Source organism: Leptonotus elevatus, chromosome 4 (assembly GCF_054856555.1).
Source record: "Leptonotus elevatus isolate MCC_2025b chromosome 4, RoL_Lele_1.0, whole genome shotgun sequence".
In the NCBI taxonomy this organism is placed as follows: Eukaryota; Metazoa; Chordata; class Actinopteri; order Syngnathiformes; family Syngnathidae; genus Leptonotus; species Leptonotus elevatus.
Genome location: NC_141242.1, coordinates 26,386,307 through 26,410,367, shown reverse-complemented (window position 1 = coordinate 26,410,367; position 24,061 = coordinate 26,386,307). Strand labels below are relative to the sequence as shown.

The 24,061-nt window shown below is 41.7% G+C and overlaps 1 protein-coding gene across 1 annotated transcript in view; it reads right to left on the bottom strand.

Moving 5' to 3' along the window:
* Nucleotides 1–14,938: 14,938 nt before the first annotated feature.
* sf3b3 (splicing factor 3b, subunit 3) overlaps nucleotides 14,939–24,061 on the bottom strand; it is a 36,428-nt gene continuing 27,305 nt past the window's right edge. Inside the window, exons 19-27 of the mRNA XM_086073811.1 lie at nucleotides 23,803–23,977; nucleotides 20,744–20,949; nucleotides 20,451–20,607; nucleotides 19,623–19,748; nucleotides 18,848–19,060; nucleotides 18,485–18,583; nucleotides 16,341–16,484; nucleotides 16,155–16,259; nucleotides 14,939–15,798 (exon numbers count right to left, since the gene is read on the bottom strand). Coding sequence (XP_085929937.1) covers nucleotides 15,658–15,798; nucleotides 16,155–16,259; nucleotides 16,341–16,484; nucleotides 18,485–18,583; nucleotides 18,848–19,060; nucleotides 19,623–19,748; nucleotides 20,451–20,607; nucleotides 20,744–20,949; nucleotides 23,803–23,977 — 1,366 coding nt within the window. The 3' untranslated portion in view covers nucleotides 14,939–15,657. The remainder of the gene's footprint in view (nucleotides 15,799–16,154; nucleotides 16,260–16,340; nucleotides 16,485–18,484; nucleotides 18,584–18,847; nucleotides 19,061–19,622; nucleotides 19,749–20,450; nucleotides 20,608–20,743; nucleotides 20,950–23,802; nucleotides 23,978–24,061) is intronic.

Below are 24,061 nucleotides of genomic sequence, written 5' to 3'. Positions count from 1 at the left end.
TTTGGTCTCATTTATTACGCACGGCAACGACGTGAAGTAGGAGTTATCGTGAAGGAGGAGTTTGTTAGGAACAAAAAAAGATAGACATCAGATATAATGATGAGCCTGAAGCCAGGAATCGAAGGTGTGATGAGGAGAAGGAGAACTTTTGGTTGGACCTTGACGAAATGATGCAGAGCATCCCTAGAAGTGTCATTGGTGCAAACTTCAATGGACATGTTGGTGCAGGAAACAGAGGTGAATAGGAGGTGATGGGCAAGTTTGGTATCGAGGAGAGGAACGCAGAAGGACAGATGGTGGTTGACTTTGCAAAAAGAATGGAAATGGCTGTCGTGAATACTTCTTTTCCAGAAGAGGCAGTAACATAGGGTGACCTACAAGAGTGGAGGTAGGAGTACACAGGTAGACTATGCAAGAACCCCCACAAGTTTCACTTCTATGTTCCAGCTAGTAACAAGATTATCATATGCTAAAACAATGATTGAGATGGGCCTTCTCAGGCCGACCGGTGGGGGAGCAATGCAGAGCCAGCAAAGACTAGACTACAGGATTGTTGTACATATTTTTACATTATTCTGCTACTCATGCAATTCAACAGAATCATACTTTCCTCTAAATAATAAGAACACAGACAAACTCCCTTATGAGTGGACAAAGTCTTGTCCCCCCCCCCCCCCCCCTGCTTATAGCCAGGAGGTTTTGTTGATTTCCAATGTGTTTTGCAACATGTCACGGATTTGAGTTTATCAGTAGTTCATCTGTTGAGATGCAAGATTATTCTCCTCTTTTTTTATGACATCTAATTCGGGTTTCATTTGGGACAGAAACAACATACTGTTTAAAATGTTCACATTAAACACACCATGTTGCTGTTGCACATTATTGATGATGAAATGTGCTTGTTGCGCTTATCCCAGACTTAGTGATAAAATCGTACGTGAAAACACCATGGCGCAATCAAAGTATTCAGGCTACACAAGATGGCTGCTGGTGGCTTTGCTTTTCGCTACAATGAATAGGCGGCATTGTGAGTCCATCATAGTCCGTGGACTGTGTATGCACGACATCATTTCAAACATGATGGCCCCCTTCGGAGATGCATGTCACAGAGGGGTCAAAAAAGGTAACCCATCAACCATTTGTCACAATGAAAATAGTTTGATAAAAATGACGCTTGTTGGATTTAAACTAGAGGTGTCAAAATTAGTGCGTTAATTTTGAGTTAATTTAAAGTTCCTTTAACGTCACAAATTTTTTTCATATGGAAATACATGGCACACATGGTCAAAAACGAAACAAAATATTTTTGTCAACACGCATTTCTCACCAGACGAGAACTAGACTAGACGTCTAATTACCCTCATTAATAAACAATAACGGGAACTAAATCAGTCTGCATTTTTGTAATGAAGACCAGACACAAATGTACTTCACTTAATAAAAACTGGACTAAAATCTATGGACATTTTAGTTCATGAACAAAAACGAGACGAATATTATATTATTTTGTAAAATCCTGTCTCTGCTAATCTGTCACTGTCACACTGTTATGTGACACACACCCTTTCAAATCTGCAGCTAGCGAGTGCAACATGCATAAACACATGGGACAGACAGGAGGTGGATTCAAAGTGAAAGCTTAAAATATATATATATATATATAGTTATAACGTAACATTAATCCAAACGGCTATAATGTTCCAACAATAATGTTAATCCGACCGCTAATTAATGCTGGCTAATTTACTAGCTCGTAGCATGGAGCCATAGTAACCACTTGTTGATATACTATAATTGTGTGTGTGTGTGTGTGCGTGTGTGTGTGTGTGTGTTAAGTTGGTTTTCATCAAAAAGATGAGACAACATTTTATGTGAAATAGTTTTAGATCCAAAATTTTCAACATTATCTGCTGACAAAAAAAATACATGGGTAAAATGATTGTCCTGACTAAAACTAGACTCAAACGTTGACAGTTTTTGTTGACTAAAACTAAACAAATACAATTAAGTTTTCTTGGACTAAAATAAAGACTAAAATGTTAGATTTATAGTTGACTAAATGAAAACGGGGTGAGGTTCACTAAATATGATTTAAGAAATAACAAGCGTGATTTAAACTGGACTAAAACTGAGACTAAATTTAAAAAATTATGATAAAATTAACACTACCATGTATGTCAACCAAATTCATAATGGATGATAATGTAGGTGGACCAGGGATCGACCCACACTCCCTTAGCAATTAACCGGTCAGTCATCATTGACGTAATGGGCACCCCGTTTTAATTTATTCATGTACATTTACTTCTTTAATGCTGAGCTCAACTCTCACGAGACTTGCTGCAAAACAGAATTGTCATTTGAACTCGATGAACACTTTAACAACTTTCTCTACTTACTCCTTTTGACTTTTTTTTTTAGATATGACTAACAGTTGCTTAGTCAAATGCAAAATGATTATCAAATCTTGATGATGACTCCCACTGTGATCATGGGACATTCCTAATGTTGTACTCAATAAACTGCTGCAGGCAGTGGCAGCACGTTGAACTTGCAGTTAGAATGTGTGACGCATAGAATCTCGGCTCAGGAATACTGGAATATTTAGCTGGCATTGGGCCAAAACCTCGTACCTCCAAAATAGTCACTTTTCAGGTGACCCAAAAAACGGTATGTTTGTTCATAACATTACATTGATTGGTCAAACTGAACCACAGTATAGATTTTTGGAGAGAAAAAATTTGAAATGTACCCAATTGTGACATATGAGGTTTCGGCCTGATGACAGCGATTTGCTCTTATGTGGAGTTTTCATTTTGTGCCGTGCCGTGCCTGTGTGGGTTTGCTCAAGGTCGTCCGGCTACCTTCCACATTCCTAAAACATGCATGTTAAGTTCATTGAAGACTCTAGTGTGAATTTGAGTGTGAATAGTTAGTTCATATGTGCCATGAGATTGGATGGCAATCAATCCAGGGTGTACCCTGCCCAACGTAGACTCCAGCTCACAGCCAAACACAATAAGGATAATAAGCGCTTCGCAAAATGGTTGGATGCATAAACTGATTATAAAAGACAAAATCATGTGACTACTGTATAGCACATGATTTTGTACTAAAACTGAGAATATTGCCCGTCACCCTCAATTTTTCCATTTTATGTGCCTTTTTAAACATTTCCCCCTGGGGAATGTGTGTGCGTGCCTGTTGGCCATAGCAAGTGGGTGTTTTTTATTTCGTCAGCTCATTCTTGAAACCAGAGTTCCCCAAGACGTTGCGGTGCCAACTGAAAAAAAAAAAACATAGTTGACGTCAATTAACATTGATGGCGGTACTCGTTGGGATTCCCGTTAACGTTAATTAACGTTGACGGCAGGAAAAGAGTGTTGGCCGTTAGGCACAGCTTGAAGTGTTGGTCTTCTGTTAGACCAGCATACCCTTATAGTAAACTCTATCTGTAGCCTCACCCTAAACTCAACCCAACACCCAACCTGTTCTTACTGCGCATGACCTGTTCCCTACAGCGCATGCACAGAAGGGCAAGGTAGGCTACTCCAACGGGTATGCTGTTTTGTCGAGACACAGGAACACCCAGGGTGGAGTTGCGCATCTACAAACATGCTAAACTAGACTTGCCCCGGCACAAAAATTGAGACGTGCCTGTTTTTACGGCAAGGGCACGACTGTGGAGCAGATGACTATTACACCGTGCTGCTTTAAGTATAGGCCAACTGCATTTTGCCCCAATTGCTTCAACTCATGATTAAGCAACGTTTTCACACAATCTACCAAATTCTTAACCGATTCATCAGTTGCACTGGTGATGTAGTGGTACATGTTGCTGCCTTTCGTGTAGCTGGTTGGGTGCAAGGTTCTTGTCAGAGCGCACTGTTGATCAGAATTGCTGCTCAATGCCACGATGCGGTCAAACAATAAAAAATGGGCAGTTTAGAATGTTTGTTACGTTTGACCTGTTTTCAGTCAAACTGTTGTTGTTTTTTATCAATTTGGAAGAATTGACAGTCAGATTAATTTTCATGCTGAAGCTGAAGGACAGAGAGAACACATATGGCTTTTAATTGCTTCCACACCGTATTTTCAGGCTCGCATATACTGTGATGACACTCAGCTTTGTGATACAAAACACGTTGGCCTGACCCATTTTCATCTTCTCTTGAAGTTAGACAACTCCAAGATTTCTGTCTCTTGCTTAAGTAAACACTTTTTACTAATTCGCTGGCTATGTCAAGCTGCAAAATAATCTTCGCATTCAATGAAAACAAGCGAGTCTTACTTGTGCATCACTTGGCTGAAGCACTTCAGTGTTTATGTTGTAGCCATGGCAATCTCAAAGATTGTCATTTCGTGTTTGCTGTCAGCAGGATTACTTGACACAAAACATTCTCAATAGCAAAACATGTATCACTTGTAAGGTTTCACAACAAATAACAAATGTGTAGCCATTATAAACAATTGAAACTAAGTAAAATGAAGAAAAATTCAATACTGGCAGAAATGTATTGTGTACATCTTGGTCATACGCCAAAGTACAACTCAGAGATGACACTGAGAAGGAATAGGAGCCTGGTGAGGGACTTTACTGTCTGGAGCCACACAAGCTATCTACAGCTCAAAAACCTCAAAGACAAAGGTCATGAACTTTGGGAAGTCCAGACAAAGAGTGTGCCCAGTCCTGATTCAAGGAGTTGAGGTGGAGACTGTGGACTCCTACATCTTACAAGCATCTTGGGCTCTGGCTGGACAGCAAACTTGACTGGACAAACAACACCGACCACCTGCGCCGGAAGGGCAAGATAAATCTGTACTTCTTGAGGAGACTACGGTCATAAAACATCTGCAGGAAACTCCTGTGGATGTTCTACCAGTCTGTGAAACCCAGCGTATCTTTTTTGTATGTTATCGTGACGATGCGTGACATCAACTGCAAAATGAACTTTTATCCCAGTCACAAGTTTAGCCGTTTATATGTTGTGTATGATGTTTAAATAGTGAATTGGTGGGAGGAAGATTTGTTTGGAAGGTCTAACTCACATTGTGGTTGTAGGCTAGCGGGCTAGCTAGCAAGAAGCTACAAGCGCGTAGCATGCCGCTGGACTCTCAGCTCAAACTTTCGCTCCTTCAGCAAAACAAGTAAGTTCCAGTGATTACCAGTCGCCATTTCCTCCTCCCGTCCGTTAAGCTTTTTCAAACTGCCATGTGTATATATGTGTATATATATAATGATGAGTTATTAACATTGTTTTTCAGTTTTAATTTATATTTTAGCCGTTTTGGATTTAGTTATAGCAGTATGGCTCAATGAATAGAATTGTATTTTTATCTGTGTTATTTTTATGAGAGAAAGGGCAACGGGTTTATTCCATTTGCTATCTAAAAGGGAGTTTCAGTCTGGGGCCGGTCTCTGCCGGTCGGAAGAAGGGAGTCACAGGCTTATTATTATTGTTTTTCTCTAATTTGATTTATACCCATGGGAACAGATTTTCTTGTATTCACTGAGTTGTAACCAAATGTATTGTGGGCTGATGGGTGGAGACTTTTCGTATTCTCCCACTTTTCAATAAATATTGATGTGCCGGAGTGGACGACACACAACCTGATAGAACACGGCTTCAGTGTCGTCAGCCTTTTGTCATCAGAAGCTTCTGATAATTATAATACCTTTGCAAAGGGACTTCTTCACCAGGATCTCACCATTCAGTTAATTGAACACGCAAAGAGTACAATACTTAATATTGTCTACTCTAACAATATATATATACAACCATTCATCCATCTGCCTTCGTAGCTACAGTAATTTGTTTCCCACCAGTTTTAAGATGTGCAGCACTTGCACATCTTAAAACTAGCAACTATTGCACTAGCAATAGGCAGCTTTTATTACGTTGCTACATATTTTCCAACATGCATCGCCAACTTTTAACAAAACATTACAGAATATATCTAATTTCCAGCTCCCTGGTTTGCCATGACTGTCCAACTCAGTACATAACAAGCGATGTACCCATTCAGAATTTGGCTGGTTTCATTGAGTGCCCTCATATGAAGTGAGTTACCAAACTCATTGCAAAACGAATTGTGTAAAATAATCAAGACAAAACAGCAGCTTGCATCACCCTCTCACAAGACTACTCAAAGCTCCTCAAATTATCACCTTGAAATGAATTGATCAGGTGACATGAGAAAGCGGTAATTTGCAATTTGTATACCGGCACATCAGTGAACTCTCTTTCATGTGTCTCAAAATGAAGAGCACATGTCCTCTGTATTAAGTTCAGTGCAGCAGGGCAAAGATTTGCGTTTCCAGTGAATGTGATTTACAGATTTAAACGCTGCAAAAGTACACACAAGAGCATACTTGTGCCAAATATTTGCTTTCCACAGAGACAAACCACACTATTTGTCAAGTTGGTGTTGAAGACACTTGTAAGGGATTATTGCTACAGTCCCATAAAATAGTATGTTCCTGTGCTGTGAAACCAATAACATTCGGGCCTCGAAAAAATGGGAATAACGTCCATTTTGTCTGTGTAAACGATGTCCTCCTGCACTGACAAGCCAAGCGAATGATGGGAGTAACTGTTTTCCTGACGTGCTATTTTTAGTTTATGTGGACCAAATCATAGAAAACCCAACCACTATTATTCATTTTCACACTTGCCATTTTATATTTCCTAGTTGGATGTGTGTGTAGTATTTGAGATGTGTGTTTCATTTTTTTATTTGCCCTTGATTCCCAATAGGGAAATCTGGAAATAGACCTTGCTTTGCGAGCATGATATGTTCTGACCGAAATCTGACTGACTGACTGCCTTTTCCTATATAAAGTGACGTGACATATGCGTTGCAGCTGTATTTAAGTGGCAGCAGCAAACTAGGGAAAATGCGACACAGGGAGGGGCAGGAAAAGGCAGGACTTTCTTGAGAAAATTGGGACACTGTCAAGTTTGGCTGCATGCAATTAATTGCGATGTAATGTGCAATTTTATTTTTCACCGTTTAAAATACAGTAGTCCAATTAACATGCCTGTGATGTGCGCTCATCAAAATACCCCAAGGAGAAAAAAATATAGCACACCCCAGTGCTTAGACAATTTCACGGAACAATCAAGAATGTTCCTCTTGTCAGAAGCTAATGCTCTTGGCTAGCAATAGTCTGTGCATCCAACAAACATAAAGGGAACCTTACTTGTGTTTTAGCTTTGACATGACAGGTGCGGTGTTATTATTTATGATATTATTTCAGACAGTCATCCAAAAGTGACTCTATTTGTATATAATATATATATATATATACAATATAATATAATATAATATTGGTGCCTGTAGTGGCGGCAATCCCCAAGCCCACTGGTGGACACCCTGCTGCTGCCCCGCGACCCGACCCCGGATAAGCGGTAGATAATGGATGGATGGATAGATGCAAGAATTCATTACATGGACCAGTACAGAAACAATGAGAAAGCCAAAGGAATCCAGAAGATTCTGAGGAGAACTGTAGATTTACTGGAAGCTAGAAAATGTTTCAATTGCTTTCTGGCAAGTGGTGATATTTTGATTTGTTTCTTATTAGATAGCAGGATTACACAATGGATTTTTAAAATATAAATATTGTACTATTGCTTCTTTGACATTATTTATTTCGTACACTGATTTCTTATGAGAAGGCTAACTTAAACATATTTGTTAATAGCACAAACAGAGCAGCAACACATCAAACTACTTCATTCATTCATACTCGTAACACTTAAGGTCACTGCAATAGAATTCAGTTCAGAGTCAGAGTATGAATAGGGTGTGTGATGGGAAGCGCATGATTCATGATAGCATATACCAGTAGGAAAAAGTTGAAAGTTAAAAGGCCGGTGGGAATACGTTTGTGCTTTGGAGTAGATGCCTTTGCTTTATTATTGAAAAATGTCCATGCTAGCAAATAAAAAGTTTCAAAGCAGGAGTAAATCAATGCTCCATACATTGTTACCATCACTGTCCAACAATCCATCAACCCAATCTTTTATATGATATTCTTTTTCCATACACTTTAGGTTACCGATTTTTCCTTGAGGTTCCACATCACTTTCTGTTTTTCCCACGGTATCCCAGGGAAAGGCAAATGAAAGAGATAAAATGTTGTTGTTTTTAACATTGGAAAAGACAGCACTGTTTAAAATTCATTTGACTTCAATTTTCCTTAACAGATGTAATCACATAACCTTGCCAGCCAGCTGAATTTGTGTGGTATTTGTTCACAAACACCACGAAAATCCATCTTGTAGTGCTCCAGCTGATCCGTTCGCAACCGACCTTTTTTTAGGTCGGACCAATCAGGCGTTGTTTAGTGCGGGATATGCAGCAGTGACGAAACCAGGAAGCAACGACACCGGTAGAAACAAAGCTAACAGACGAATGGGCACTGCAATTATTTCTGTTCTTGCAGAATTTCTCACCGTTTCCTTGTTGAATGTTGAACAGCAAGAGGTGCTTCGTGCATTTTTATCTGGTAAAGATGTTCGTGCTTATTTTTTGCTAAGATGAGACCAAAGATGACATTTTCCTCCGTTGCCATGATTGGTCAAAAGAAATGTGCACAAGATACCACATCGTCCAATCAGCTCAAAGTATTGTACAGAATGTTCCGCCTTTCCCAAGCAAATCACCGTGGAGCAGTCCTAGATTGATATTGTGGAGAACTCCCTTGAATGAATCACAATTATCAATCTGGTTATTGCCAGGTTAGTAATCACATGACGGCCAGTATTGCTGATGTCTCTAGCCTCAGACTACTATTTTCAGAAGATTGACTAGAAAAAGCGCTTCTTCGACCAATATGTGCTTAGTTATATTTACTTAACTCCGGTTGTCGAGTTGTCTATGACTAAAAGCCACGCCCTTCATTTACATGTACAATTGCAATTCTCAAACATGATCATTCATATTGATACTGTAGATTCAGTTGAACTCATAAGTTTACATAAACTAGGGGCAAGCTAAGTTAGCATTAGCACTGTAAACAAGCCTACGTTAGCCAAGACCGTAATTTTGGGGAAATTACAATCAATTAAAAATCAAAAAGAGGTGATAAACTCAACTGTTGAGCCGAAATGTTTTTTATGGTTGTGCCATTTAAACTGTTTTCCTACTGCACAAACTTTGTCACCCACCTAAAATGATCTTAGCCCCGCCGCAAGTGCTACCACCATGGGACTCGAGCCACAACATTGACATCAGAAAACAACTCACCCACACAAAGCCACACACGCTGTCTGCCATCAGCCCTAAACAGTGTAAACCGGGATTCATCCGTGAAAAGAACACCTCCCCAACGTGCCAGACGCCATTGAATGTGAGCATTTGCCCACTCAAGTCGGTTACGTTATGACGATGAACTAGAGTCAGGTGGAGACGATGAACTAGAGTCAGGTGGAGACCCCGATAAGGATGGAGAGCATGCAGATGAGCTTCCCTGAGACGCTTTTGAACAGTTTGTGCAGAAATTTGTTGGTTATGCAAACCGATTGTTTCAGCAGCTGTCTGAGTAGCTGGTCTCAGATGATCTTGAAGATGAACATGCTGGATGTGAAGGTCATGGGCTGGTGTGGTTAAACGTGGTCTGCGGTTGTGAGTCTGATTGGATGTCCTGCCAAATTCTCTGAAACGCTTTTCGAGACGGCATAGACGGTTCTCTCATTTTACCTTTGTGGTTTTTCTCATGAAAGTTGCCCGTTCCTCCGTTTGTTCATGAAGGCCAACAACAAAACAACAACAACAAAATAGTCTGATTCTTGTTTTGGAGCGAAGTGTGCTTTGTTTGAAGGTGGCATTTAAGCTTACTTGGGAGTAAGCCAACAACCATATTGCTGCTTCCCCAGTCACCTCCACTCGCCCTTCTGAATTTTGTCCAGAGTCTGGTTCAGAGTAAGCATCATTCCTTTTTCTTATCGTAGTCAAGCCACCATGCCACCGTCACTGCCACCTGACGCATCCACACGTTTCTCGTCTCAAAGTACAAAGCAAAAAGCTATCTGCTGCCACCCACTGATATGGAATACTATTACATGGTTACTCTGCTAATCACTCAAAGGCAGCATAATTAGTCGACAACGACACACAATTTGCAAATAATAATTAATTTGTTGTTACCAATTAGGTGGAATTGGACGATTTTCCACGGCACACCAGACAGTATCTCGTGGCTCACGAGTGGTTTAAAAACAATACTTTAGTGAGTGGTCTGCTATTAAGAATTGATCCCACTTCACAGAGAACTGTGTAAAGAGCTTTTTATTCCAGATTCTGAGTCCTCAGTGTTTAATAGAGAATCTTTCTGATGGGAGCGAATTAACTTCTCCCATACGAACCATGATATGATTCAGTAGGAGAGTGTTAAACATCAATTTTATTCCTTTCAAGGAGAAGGCATCATTGATCTATTCCAGGTTCCATTGCTCTATAGCTCATACCATTGTCGGAACGTAAGTCTTTGATCTATCCTCTTCTTGCAATGAAGCGCCTAAGGACATTAATAAATCAATCCTTGTCCAAAGATTATGCAACTTCAATGTGAAGCCCGCTTACTGCCAGAAATGTGAAGATTACGCCATATCTTTTCACAAGACCCTTCCACGCTTGATTTCAAAAGGCCCAAAGTAGTAACCTGGCATAAGACAGATTAATATTATGATTCACTCAATGGAGTTCTTCCAATATCAATCTGGGACTGCTTCACATAAATTTGTTCGGGAAAGACGGGACATTCTGTACAATAATTTGAGTTGATTGGACGATGCGGCATCTTGTCCACGTTTATTTTGACCAATCAAGGCAAAGACGCACAGTGAACAGACAAAGGTAAGGAGTGAACGTATAGTGTTTATTTATCAAGACTATAAAGTGAGCAGGCAACCGAGATTTGACGTGACTGGACTCAATGTTACTAGACTAGATTCTATTGTATTGGACTGGACTCAACGGGACCAGACTTGATGGGGTGTGACGGGACTGGACGGGACTTGAATGGACTTGTCTTGGCGTGGCTGGGCTTGCACTTGACTTAACGTGTCTTGACTAGCCTTGTACTTGACTTGACATCTTCTGCAGTTCGCCTGCACGGAAAAGGTGATACCTGGTATCACATCTCCTCCACCCGACCGGCAAGGACACCGGCTGGAGCCATTGTCCCTGCACCAGGCAATCACCCAACAACAACCGAGAAGCAAGCCGGCTCCCACTGACATCATTCAACAAAGGTTGAGTTCACGGTATACGGGCAGAATAATCCCGGTGACTCATCCTGGGACCAGGTAGTCTACCCTAAGGTCCTGAAGAAGCTGACAGCGCCCTCCAGCAGCAACCCAAGAACATCATCTCGAGATGGCTTCGAAGTGGGAATGCGTCTCCATCTGCTGCTACATCACGACACTCTTTCTCATATCGACTTTTATGCCAATCTGGTGTCTCTGGAGGCCCCTCAGTGCAACCTTGACTATCGCTCCCCAAGGGAGCCCACTGTTGAGGCATCCGACGAAGAGGACGAAGATCCCGCTGGGATTTTTTTCTGAAATGTTTATCTGCTTGTGCTTGGGGGGTTTGTGGTACCGCCCTTCAAGATAGTATAAGAATGTTGTAAGTCCTCTGAAATCTTAGCACTTGTGAGAAGCTGCAGCCATTGTCTGTCACTCATAGGTGCCCGGAATATTCTGTAAAATAAAACCTTCGAAGGAACTGTTCACCGATCTCCAGCCTGTATTCGGATAATCAACATTCTCACTACCCGAAAGACAACGAACACGCGGAAGACAAAGCTGTTCTTCTAACAAAGGTAAGAAACTTTTCACATATCCTGGTAAAAGGAAAGAACACTTTCACTCAACTAGAGAGACATACCCTGTGACTGGACTAGTGTTGTGTCGTTCACGTACGTTTCGTTAAAAAAGAACAAATCTTTTCAGTGAACGTGAGTGAACGGATCACTTCCTGAAGTGATTCCTTCTTTTCTCAGTTCATTTCAGCTCAGCCACGGTCATGCCAGCGTCAGACACGGGCGAACGTACTCCCATGCTATTGCCGTTAGCCAACGCGGATCAGCGAGTGAACGAGTCAGTGAGTGAACGTGTTGCCATTTCCGGTTCACGAACGTATAAGCGAGTGAACGAGTCAGTGAGTGAACGTGTTGCCATTTCCGGTTCACGAACGTATCAGCGAGTGAACGAGTCAGTGAGTGAACGTGTTGCCATTTCCAGTTCATGAATGATTCAGTGAGTGAATGAGTCAGTGAGTGAACGTGTTGCCATTTCCGGTTCACGAACGTATGAGTGAACGAGTCAGTGAGTGAACGTGTTGCCAATTCCGGTTCAGGAATGATTTAGTGAGTGAACGTACTTTTGTTTTTGATAGAAACACACTCATGACAACAAATATAGCAACATAACATTAACTACGTGTTTAATAAAAAAATAAAAAATAAAACACGCAGGGGTGTGGGGGTGGGGGGTGGGCTGCGTAGACGAACGATTCGATGAACGAATCTTTTGAACGGTTCTTTTTCATGAACTGATTCTAAAGATTCAGATCACTTAAAAGAACTGTCATGCCCATCACTAGACTGGACTGAGGAGGACGACGCGCTCACTCGTCTGCTTGTAAGCAGGGGAGGGGGAGGGGGAGAGGGAGGGGGAGGGGGAGGGATCGAGGTGGATCAAACAATTTTCAATCAAATGGGGGGGTGTACTGTATTTTTGTTGTTTAAATATTACTTTTAAACTCTATTGTTTTATATATAGTGGAGATGAGATGCTGCTGACCTCGACCCGGGACGTCGTGAATTGGTGGGGGAATACTTCCTCAATCCCACCGACACGTCTTCCTTTGAGGAAGCAGGGTCAGGGGACTCTGAGGTGGGCTCCCCTATCTCTGGGGTCGAAGTCACTGAGGTGGTTGGAAGCTCCTTGTGGCAGGGCCCCGGGCGGTGGATGAGATCCGCCCGGAGTTCCTAAAGACTCTGGATGTTGTGGGGCTTTTGTGGTTGACACACCTCTACAACATCGCGTGGACATCGGGGACAGTGCCTTTGGATTGGCAGACCGGGGTGGTGTGTGTTCCAACTATAAAGGGATCACACTTCTCAGCCTCCCTGGTAAGGTCTATTCAGGGGTGCTGGAGAGGAGGGTCCGTCGGGAAGTCGAATCTCGGATTCAGGAGGAGAAGTGTGGTTTTCGTCCCGGCCGTGGAACAGTGGACAAGCTCTACACCCTCGGCAGGGTCCTTGAAGGTGCATGGGAGTTCGCCCAACCAGTCCACATTTGCTCTGTGGACTTGGAGAAGGCGTTTAACCATGTCCCTCGGGGGAGTCCTGTGGGGGGTGCTTCGGGAGTACGGGGTACCGAGCCCCCTGATAAGGGCTGTTCAGTCCCTGTACGACCAATGTCAGAGTTTGGTCCGCATTGCCTGCAGTAAATCGAATTTGTTTCCAGTGAGGGTTGGACTCCGCCATGGTTGCCCTTTGTCACCAATTATTTTCATAACTTTTATGGGCAGAATTTCTAGGCACAGCCGAGGCGTTGAGGGGGTCCGGTTTGGTGGTCTCAACATTGCATCTCTGCTTTTTGCAGATGATGTGGTGCTGTTGGCTTCTACAAGCCGTGATCTCCAACTCTCACTGGAGCGGCTTGCGGCCGAGTGTGAAGCGGTTGGGATGGAAATCAGCACCTCCAAATCCGAGACCATGGTCCTCAGTCGGAAAAGGGTGGAATGCCCTCTCCGGGTCGGGGATGAGATCCTGCCCCAAGTGGAGGAGTTCAAGTATCTTGGGGTCTTGTTCACGAGGGTAGGTTGGAGCGGGAGATCGACAGGCGGATCAGTGCAGCGTCTGCAGTGATGCGGACTCTGTATCGGTCCGTTGTGGTAAAGAAGGAGCTGAGCCGAAAGGCAAAGCTCTCAATTTACCGGTCGATCTACGTTCCTACCCTCACCTATGGTCACGAGCTGTGGGTCGTGACCGAAAGAACAAGATCCCGGATACAAGCGGCCGAAATTAGTTTCCTCCGCATGGTATCTGGGCTCTCCCTTAGAGATAGGGTGAGAAGCTCGGTCATCCAGGAGGAACTCAGTGTTGAGCTGCTACTCTTCCGCCTTGAGAGGAACAAGTTGAGGTGGCTCGGGCATCTGGTTCGGATGCTTCCTGGACACCTCCCTGGAGAGGTGTTCCGGGCTTACGACCCAGGACACGCTGGAGAGACTATGTCTCTCGGCTGGCTTGGGAATGCCTTGGGATCCCGCCGGAGTTGTGGCTGAAGTGGCTGGGGAGAGGGAAGTCTGGGCTTCCCTGCTAAAGCTGCTGCCCCCGCGACCAGACCCTGGATAAGCGGTAGATGATGGATGGATGTTATATATATATATATAATATATATATATATATATAGCAGCAATATATTTCCGCGACCCTTGTGAGGACAAGCGGTACAGAAAATGGATGGATTTAGAATATTTGTTCATGTCAAACTATTGGGGTCTTTTTTATTTTATTTTAGATTATGCAAGTAATTAACTGATAAGAAAGAGGATGAGTAAGTGCAGTGGATCAAAAAATGTTGGAAGACGTCCTCATAACATCAAATGTAAAAAAAAATTAACATAACAGGTACTCTTTAAATTTGGTAGTCAAAAAGTTGATTGATTAAAAAAAAGCCTTTTTAATTAAGCGTTTAATCATGATTAATCAAAATTCCAAGATGTGATTAAAAAATGTAATCGTTTGACAGCATACCAAAAAAAAAAAACTCTTCGAACAGGTTTATTAGGGAGCAATACAACTGACTACAACTGCTGGAAAACACCCCTGACAGTTCTACTGTTATGATTGTTTAAGTGAGAAGTTTAAGTAAGCATTCTTGGTTGGTGTTGAACATGGAAAGAAAGCACACAGACATTTTGTCAAGTAGAAAAAACAACTTTATTTACAATACAAACTGCCATTGTGTAGCACACAAACGCCCTTTTCTTCTGCTGGGATTAGCTGGAAGCGCTTGTGGTGGGGGAATTTACAGACCTGACCAAGAAGACGCCACTCAATGGTTCAAACTTTGTGTGCTCATCCGCCCACCTATTTTCTGACTCTTAATGCCACATGATGGCAAAACATCAACCACCGCAGACAGGAAACAAACAATGTCATTCTCCCTGTGGGTTTGTATCGTGATAAAACTCAAACGGAAAGACAATAAAATAAAATTCTGACACCACCTTCTTTCTAATTCTAATGTTTTCAGGTCACAAAGAGCAAAATATGTACATGAGGGAAAAGCTACTAGCATTTATCTGAAAATGTGGGGATGATGTGTGCTGCCGATGTGAGAATATACAGCTGCGCCACGTAAATAAAGGACATTTGGACATCGGTCATGTCCAACAACTAATCATGCATGTGCACGCTGTCGTTTCGCAAAGGGTGAACAACTAACAACTGTCAGAGTTACAGATTATTGCTATTAGCTATTTTGAGTGACCGGACCAGCATGATTGCTGCAGTTGAGTCTTCATCAGTTCATGTACAGCAAAGTCTGATGATGTGGGAAATACATGATGCATTTTTACTTAGTTTGAGATTTCAATTGGAATTTGTGTAAAGCTGAAACTTGAGGTTATCAGTTAGAATGCGTAACGTGTGCGGATGTCCTCCAGTTTCTTGGAGACCTCAGGTGGCGTCCTGTCCAGCTCCTCTGCCACACTTTTCTGCTTGTGTGGCTCCATGCTGTTGAACTGCTCACACAGGTCTCCGTCAATCACGTTCTGCAAGCGCGCCACATGAGAACAACATGAGAACACATGCAAACTGGGGATGTCACTACTGAGTCGTCTTTTTTTTTTTTTTTGTATCCCAATGATTATTGCATCAAATAATCGATTGATCAGATGGTTTGACACCTCACAAAAAGTTTGGGATATTTGTCTTTCATATGAAATCTCACGCTGAACCGGAAGTGCACCTATACACAAGTGAACTTAATTTTACCTTTGTCACCTGTTGTGAATTTTTCCTTTCAGCAAAAAAAGAGTGAAACATTGGGCAGTTGTGCATTCAAAAGTTTCGATTGCACATTTTTGTGAGTAGTGTAATCTAAGTATTATTATGATGAGGAACTCACCTTGACGGGAAAGTAGTAGGACCTAAAGCTGAGATGATCTCTTCCGCACAGCGGTGGGAACTCAGAGCGCATGTGCATCTCTAAATGTTGAAAGAAATCATGATCCTGGACAAAGAAGTGCTAAATGATTAATAATAGGCAAACAAGACACAATTGATTGATTGGCAGATGACAGGCTTCTTTTACCTCATGTGACGTAAAGGGGACCAAAATTCCAATACCTCCGGACAGGGTGGTGTAGACCAGTGACTCTGACCCTCCTGGGATCAGCGTGGTTTTCTGCAGGGACAAAATGGTCTCCCCTATGTGGTAGTTGACGACCACGTCAGCCTGGAAAACACGCACAAGTGTTCATATGCTGACTCAGCTCAGTCATCCGGTTGTGTGTGGCCGCCCAGCAAAAATGCGGTGGGCCATAAAAGTGTGGTGAAAACTTTAGTACATAAATACGTGTCACTGTCTGATAAAAACATGCATTTCCACCGAAACATCCTCATGCTACTTCACTGTGTAAACCAATGAAAGTTTTTTTTTTCTTTGTCCATGCGGCCAAGCTCAGATGGAAAAAAGCTAAGCAGATGTCCAAAGATCCCAATGTAAATAAAAAACATTTCAAGCCTTGTCGGACATTGTTAGTCAGAATGTTAATACCGTAATTGCCTTTCGCCACACCCTTTTTCCCTCAGCTTTGACTTTTTCTTGCGGGCCATTTTTGTGTGTGCAAACTATATAAAATCAATCTTTTATTTTTATCTTGGGTTCTATTAAATTATGAATCCATGCATCTGTCTACTCATCCATCCGCAAGGTGTCACACCAATTTCCATCTATTCCATTCCATTCATTAAAACCATTTTTTTTAACCACTTTATTTAGATCACCAAATGATCCCCGAGCGCAAGCCCCTGCTGCTGCTCACCGCTCCCTCAGTGGATGGGTCAAATGCGGAGAACAAATTTCACCTCACTTAGATGGGCGTGACAATCATTGGTACTTTTACCTTTATATAATATGCTCTACATGACTACCATCCATCCATTATCTACCGCTTATCCGAGGTCGGGTTGCGGGGGCAGCAGCTTTAGCAGGGAAGCCCAGTCTTCTTAACCTGGCAATAGTCAGATTGATATTGTGATTCACTCAAGGGAGTTCTCCACAATATCAATCTGAGACTGCTCCACGGTGATTTGCTCGGGAAAGGCGGAACATTCTGTACAATACCTCGAGCTGATTGGACAATGCGGCATCTTGTACACGTTTGTTTTGACCAATTACGGCCACGGATGGAAATGTCGTCTTGGTTATTGTCGAAGGGGGGGAAAAAGCATTTGTTCACAAAGAGGTGAACCTCGCCCCATCTGTGCTTGTGAATGACTGAGCAATTCAGGGGAAACTCCTTCTATACCCAATCATGGCACTTACCTGTTCCCAAATAGCCTGTTCACCTGTGGTATGTTCCAAACAGGTGTTTAATGAGCATTCCTCAACTTTCTCAGTCATTTTTGCCACCTGTCCCAGCTGTTTTGGAATGTGTTGCAGCCAAAATAAAATTTCTGATTAACAGTTGAGTTTATCACCTCTTTTTGATTTTTAATTTATTATAAAAAATAAATAAAAATGAAACCATGCTTCCAAGGTCTTGGCTAACGTACCAGGGGGCTCGGTACCCTGTACTCACAATAAAGTCGATATTGACTCCTGTCTTTGTAATGAATGGGGAAAGGGGTAAGTAACGTACGCCATAAAGCATATGTAGTTTTGTGTGTGAGTTTTTTTCTGATGAAAGATGAAAGTCCAATCTTTCATTTGGTAGTACGTGTGTTTCCATAGTCCAAACAGAACATTTTCTGTGGACCTTGAAAGATCAGTCAAAATGCTTAAATCGGCTGGCACTGACGGCATCCCTTTTCTGAAAACGTCTGGCAGTCAAAGAGTTAAGGTAGCTTTAAGTTTAAATAAATAAATAATGTTAACACTCTTCTTGTTTTAATTCTTCCCATCACTTGTGAGCTATTTTTAAAACAGACTCATGGGCTAATTAATGCCTGCTGTTATTGTAGTTTAATTAAACAATATTTGATACACATTATCAACGAAACTGCACGATTAATAGGTAACATCCACCACGACCAAATTTTAAAAATGACCACCAAAAAAAATGATTTAAAAAATCAACATCTACTCTATTGAGTAACAATTTGTACATAATTTGACTATTAATTTGCTTTTGTAAATTGTGTTAAATAATTTTGAGACTTTCTTGACATCCTGTCCAGCATGGCCTCCTTATGCATGTACACGTCCCAACGTAACAGACTTCTAGATCTTACCTTCTGTGATGCTCCATTGAGAAGTCCTCTGTCCCATAAGGCCTTGTTGCCTGTTGGATCCTCATCCACGTCATCACTGGTGTTGGGAGGAAGACGCACCTGAAATGTAAATAATACATGAAAGGTGAGCAAGTGGGTGAATACCAGTATACACCAAAGCATAAAATGCCCACACCAAGAGCTGCCTGCTCCTCTGATGAGACAAATCTCACATGCTGGGGCCCCAATTTGGTCCCTGCGTCTAATGTATTCCATGTATTTTGTATGTACAACAGAATACAGATTACACTAGCTTAAGTTTGTGCACACATCAATTTTGATGACTGTGTTCCACAGCCAGAAACGTGACAGTCCACTACTCACAATGGTAATGTTGCCAAACTTGTCAGCGGAGGCCATGGTGTCGTAGTCTAGCAGACATGCTGTTGTAACCCAGCGGGGACAAGTATCGTCGGCGAAGATGATGAGCTGGTTCTCGTTACGCCTGTAGCGGACCCAGAACAGACTCTCCTGTACGTCAGACACCACTACACGCTGGCCAATAGGGTGGATGCCAGTCACCAGATTGGGAACATGCTGAGGAGGAAAGAGAGGTAGTAAAAAAAGACACTACATTTTAAGTTAAATCCAAATAAAGTATATATAAAATAAAATAGTATCTTCTGTATTGTGCATCAAACTGTTGTTACAAGAGAATGTACATTTTTATTACAGTAATTTCTTGACTACAAGTCGCTACTTTTTTTTAACTTGCATTCGACCCTACGGCTAATACAAAGGTGCGGCTTATCCATCAATTCACAATGGGTCGCACTATAAAAGAAGCGCAAGAGCGTCAGGCAGAGCAAAACAAACCAAGTGAGCCCAAATGCAGTAGGAGAAACAGAACGAGAGAGAGACAATTTGCGGCCTCATTATAAATAAAAAAAAAATTAAAAAAGAAAAAAGAAAAAAAAGAGTAGCGGGAACCCGGTGCGATAACATTAAAACACCTGCGGTTTACAGTCGGGTGCGGCTTATATGTGTAACCAACATATTCCCCAAATTTAGCTAGCACGGCTTATAGTCAGGTGCGCCTTGTAGTCCAGAAATGACTGTAGATGATTAGCTCTAAATACTGTGGCTCGAGGCTACTTACCTTGTTCTCACACTTGCGCAGTAGTTTCTTTTTGCCCATGTCATAAATTCTCAGAAGTTTCCCGACTCCAACCAAGGCCCGCCCCTGGAATGGCGCAATTGCCAATGGCACATGCTCTACTGGCGTCTGTCGGGAAGATAAGAAATTAGCATTTTTAAAAGGATTCATTGGCTTCTGACTGAAGAGAGAAAAATACTCTTTGCTTGCCAAAAACTGTTTGTTTTTAAACAAATTGAGAACCCACATTGCCTCAGCTTAGTTGGAGCATTTGTTGTGGAAATTTCTATTTGTACATGTGTGATGAGAAGTTTCTGATGCAGACATGTCTTTAGTATCAACAGAGGAAAAACAAGATAGAGAGAAGTGTGCTTTCAATAAAGCATCTCATGTCTATCTGCTTCTTGGCCTATAATGGCAGTAACATTTACAGCTTGACTCCAGCTTAAAGTTTTATGTCCTTTCTACCTTATTCGGGCTGAATGCAACACTATTGTTTTTATTTTAAATTTTGGTGCTTTTATAATATATTTCAAAATGTTCATAAACTTTTTGCGTCACCCCTTCTCCGCACTACGGTTTATTCCAAAGGGAAAATATGTTTTAGATTCTGACAATGGAGCTTAAAATGCATTGAATTCTGGGTCAAGACGATGATGATTCAAATCATACACTGAGGGGAAAACACTGGGAAACCACAACAAAAAAATTGTCAGTCAAGGCAAAAAACAAAACAAAAAAACATACCACATACATAGGAACAAAAGTCCACAGTAAGGCTGTACTAGATGTGACAATGACATTTTTAATAGCCAGGAAACTCAAATCCACCTTATGCACAAACTCGATTTTTTCTCCGCCACAGGTGAGGCGGTAAGTGTAGATGAAGCCACCCTCATCTGATCTAGGGTTGAGGATCATGTCTTTGGCCACTCCCACCAGGACATACCAGTCATCCCCAGCATTGTGAAAACGACACACTGCAACACTAGGAAGTGTGCACACAAAAATGTGCATTCATTAAAAAATTTACATGTAAATTGATATGTTGATATATTATACTGTATGATTATTTGTTAAAAAATTGTCAATCTAGATTTCTGGCTCAAACACATAAAACATACCTGAATGCAGCTTCTTTCTGCTCCAACTGCACTTGGTCTAGTGTTGTACCCTGAATTGGATTGACCAGCCGTACTAGTGAGGCCCAATGCCCAGCGCCAGCTTTTGGTGAACCAAAAATGGCTTCTGGAAGATTCTCATTAAGGAAGGCGGCTGCCATTTCAGCAGCCAGTTCTCGTTCATCCTCCCCTGCAGCCTCCACCATTTCCTGAATACACAACATCAACAACGGACAAAATGAACCAGTTGGAAGCATGAGGCAGATTCCCAAAAAATGTCAGCCTCTGCTGTGAAATGGGCAGAGTTGGGAGGGTTACTTTTAAAATGTATTCCGTTACAGTTACAATTTACTTGCTAAAAAAATCTAGTTAGTAACGTAATCCAAGTACCATAATATTAAAATAATGTAACTCGATTACTTTAGGATTACTCCAATACCGAGAATGCCCATTAAGACAAAATAAAAATAAATATCACCACAATATAAATGCTATAGAATGTACCCCTGCTATTTGCAGGTGAGAGGGACCCGGGCAGCCTACCAATAGCAAAAATCCTTGTGTAATTACAAAACATGTAGGCTATAGATTGATTGAAGGCCATATGCTGTTTTCGAACTGTCACTGAAAGCAACCACACCTCACAGTTTAGACAGACAGTCATCCAGTCACAAGTTTAGGTGTGTATATATTGTGTATGATCTTTAAATAGTGAATTGGTGGGAGGAAGATTTGTCTGGAACGTGTAGGCTAGCAAAAAGCTGCAGCGCGTAGCATACCACTGGACTCAAACTTTCCCTCCTTCAGCAAGCCAAGTAAGTTCCGTGCACGCGCTCTCTCTCGCATGAGCGCACGCGCTCTTCTCTCGCTTGAGTGCACGCGCTCTCTCTAACTCGGTCGCTCTCTCTCACCCTTACTCTCATTGTAGAAATTGTAATCCCTCTAAGTAATCCTCATTATTAATAAATGTACCTGGATCTGATTGTTTTTTCCTGTAACTAACGGAATACAGCTACATTTTTTTTTGTAATCTGATTACGTAACATGTATTCAGTTACTCCCCAAGCCTGGAAATGGGAGTATGACTCTTCAATACCCAACGTATTTTACCTAAAGCGGGGTACAAGTCAGGTATGCAACTATGCATGTATCTCACATGCAGTTGCATACCTGACTTGCACAGGATAGATGTGTCTTGTCATCTGTTCAACTAGAGACTACACCGGATACATCAGGGGTCCTTTAACTCATTAAGGCCGGGAGCGCGTGACCGCGCTTCTCCCTCCCGTTAAAGCCGGCAGCGCGTGACCGCGCTTCTCCCTCCCGTTAAAGCCGGCAGCGCGTGACCGCGCTTCTCCCGTTAAAGCCAGGAGCGCATGCCGCGCCTCTCGTTAAAGCCGGGAGAGCGGATATGTCATTTTGTTTTAATTTGACGAATGCTTAGCCGATTAAATAAATCAGAATATAGACGAGAGGATGATGTGGGCCTTGTAGCATGTCCTGGAATTGTATTTGAGCGTTTATGGTTGACGCAGATTCGCGGGAGTTATGAAATAAATGACGCGATTGACAACAGCGCGGGAGGACTTTGAATCAGTGTAACGAGTCGACAGAGACATATTGTTAAGAAATATGTTTGTAGACAATGAGGACGGAATTTTGACGGCTTTGTAACGGAATGGATGACCAATAATTACCACTCGATCCCTGAGGTTATTACAACTGCGCTCCAGTGTAAATATAACTGGAGTTATATACCCGCAGATGCGACATTTGTTTGTTGATATTAAAAATATATATATTGAAGGTTTCTAATAATAGAAAATAGTTCTAAATAATGTTTTGCCAGGCGCTTTAGGCCTTAATGGGTTAAACATATGTACTGTACACAAATGAGTTTAAAAATACAACCATATGTTTTAACATGCCTGCCATGCTTTTTCCCTTTAAGCATCTTATACATTGTGACATGTTTACAAAATGATGGTTGTGTGCAGAAGGAAGGAACAAATACACGTTCAGAAGGATGGAAACTTGAAATGGACAAAACAAGGTTTAGAATGTATTTCTCTTTGTCTTGTTCTAGAAAGATGGTGATCATTTCTATTTGCAGCCAGCCACATTACTACTATCGGCAATGTCACTTGGAAATATATAAAATATCAATTTGCCACAAATGTAGCCAAAACCAGTTGGTCTTATTCTAACCTATGCCACAAATTAAACAAAACTTCCAAAGTAAAACAGTTTCTCAATGCTTGATTTATCTATTATTCGGAAATCACCAGTAGGATTACTTTATTATGCCACAACCAAGTTTACTAGTTGTGTAACTTTTTTTTTTATTTTTTTTTTTTAAGTAATTTTGTGTAAGAATGATAGACAAGATAGCTTACTGCTAAAGGAAGTGACTAAGTGAGTATCCAAAGTCTTTCTTCCGAGAATAAATTATACCCATGCACTTAACTACTATGCCTGGGGAGTCAGACATTAAAATTTGCATAGCAAAACAAGGAAAAAGGAAATAAGGCTTATTAAAACTTCAGCCTCCTGAAATATGAGCATGTCTGTATGTCTAGGGGTAAAATGTGAATGCAGCCAATTGGCAGAAGGTCAGTCAATTGGCAGAAGGTCAAACACTGGATGACAACTGGAGAAAATGGATTTGCAAGATTAAGATAGCTGCCTGTTGTCTCTTGCCTGCCACAAGGTTATGTTACAAGCATACTTTTTTTATGAACAAAAATTGAGCTGTCAGAGATTATACTGTTTATCATTGGTGGCCCACTGTGTGTGGAGCTGTACAGCTCGAGGCTAACATTATTTTTCAGACAGACACAAGACAAAACCCGTTCCTGGAATGCTAAAAGTGGTATATTCTGTCATGTGATGCACAACTGTGCAATAACTATCAAACTCCTGCTTTCCATGTGATCATTTTGCAATGTTAATCCACATTTCCAACAGTTCGAGTCTTACCAGATGTTTGCCGTGACCGAAGGGCTGGCTATATTTATTACTGTCTTTGCTCATATTCTCAACCCCAAAAATTTCCATCGTACCTCAGCCATCTGTTGTTTCCTTTGAGCTTTGGTCGCCTCGGTGTAGGCATTATGGTCAGTCTCAATCAAAATTAGGTTGTTGGTCTCTGGGTGTATCACAAACTTCCTGGGAGTATACTGCAGGGGAAAAGCCACCTGGTTGAAAACAGCTCCAAGTTTCTCCAGTGCCAAGATTCTGTCAAGCAAATCATTACAAGGAAGCTGATAATAAGGGCCAAATGGTTACAAATATTTCTAAAACTCAAGGAAGACAAGGCAC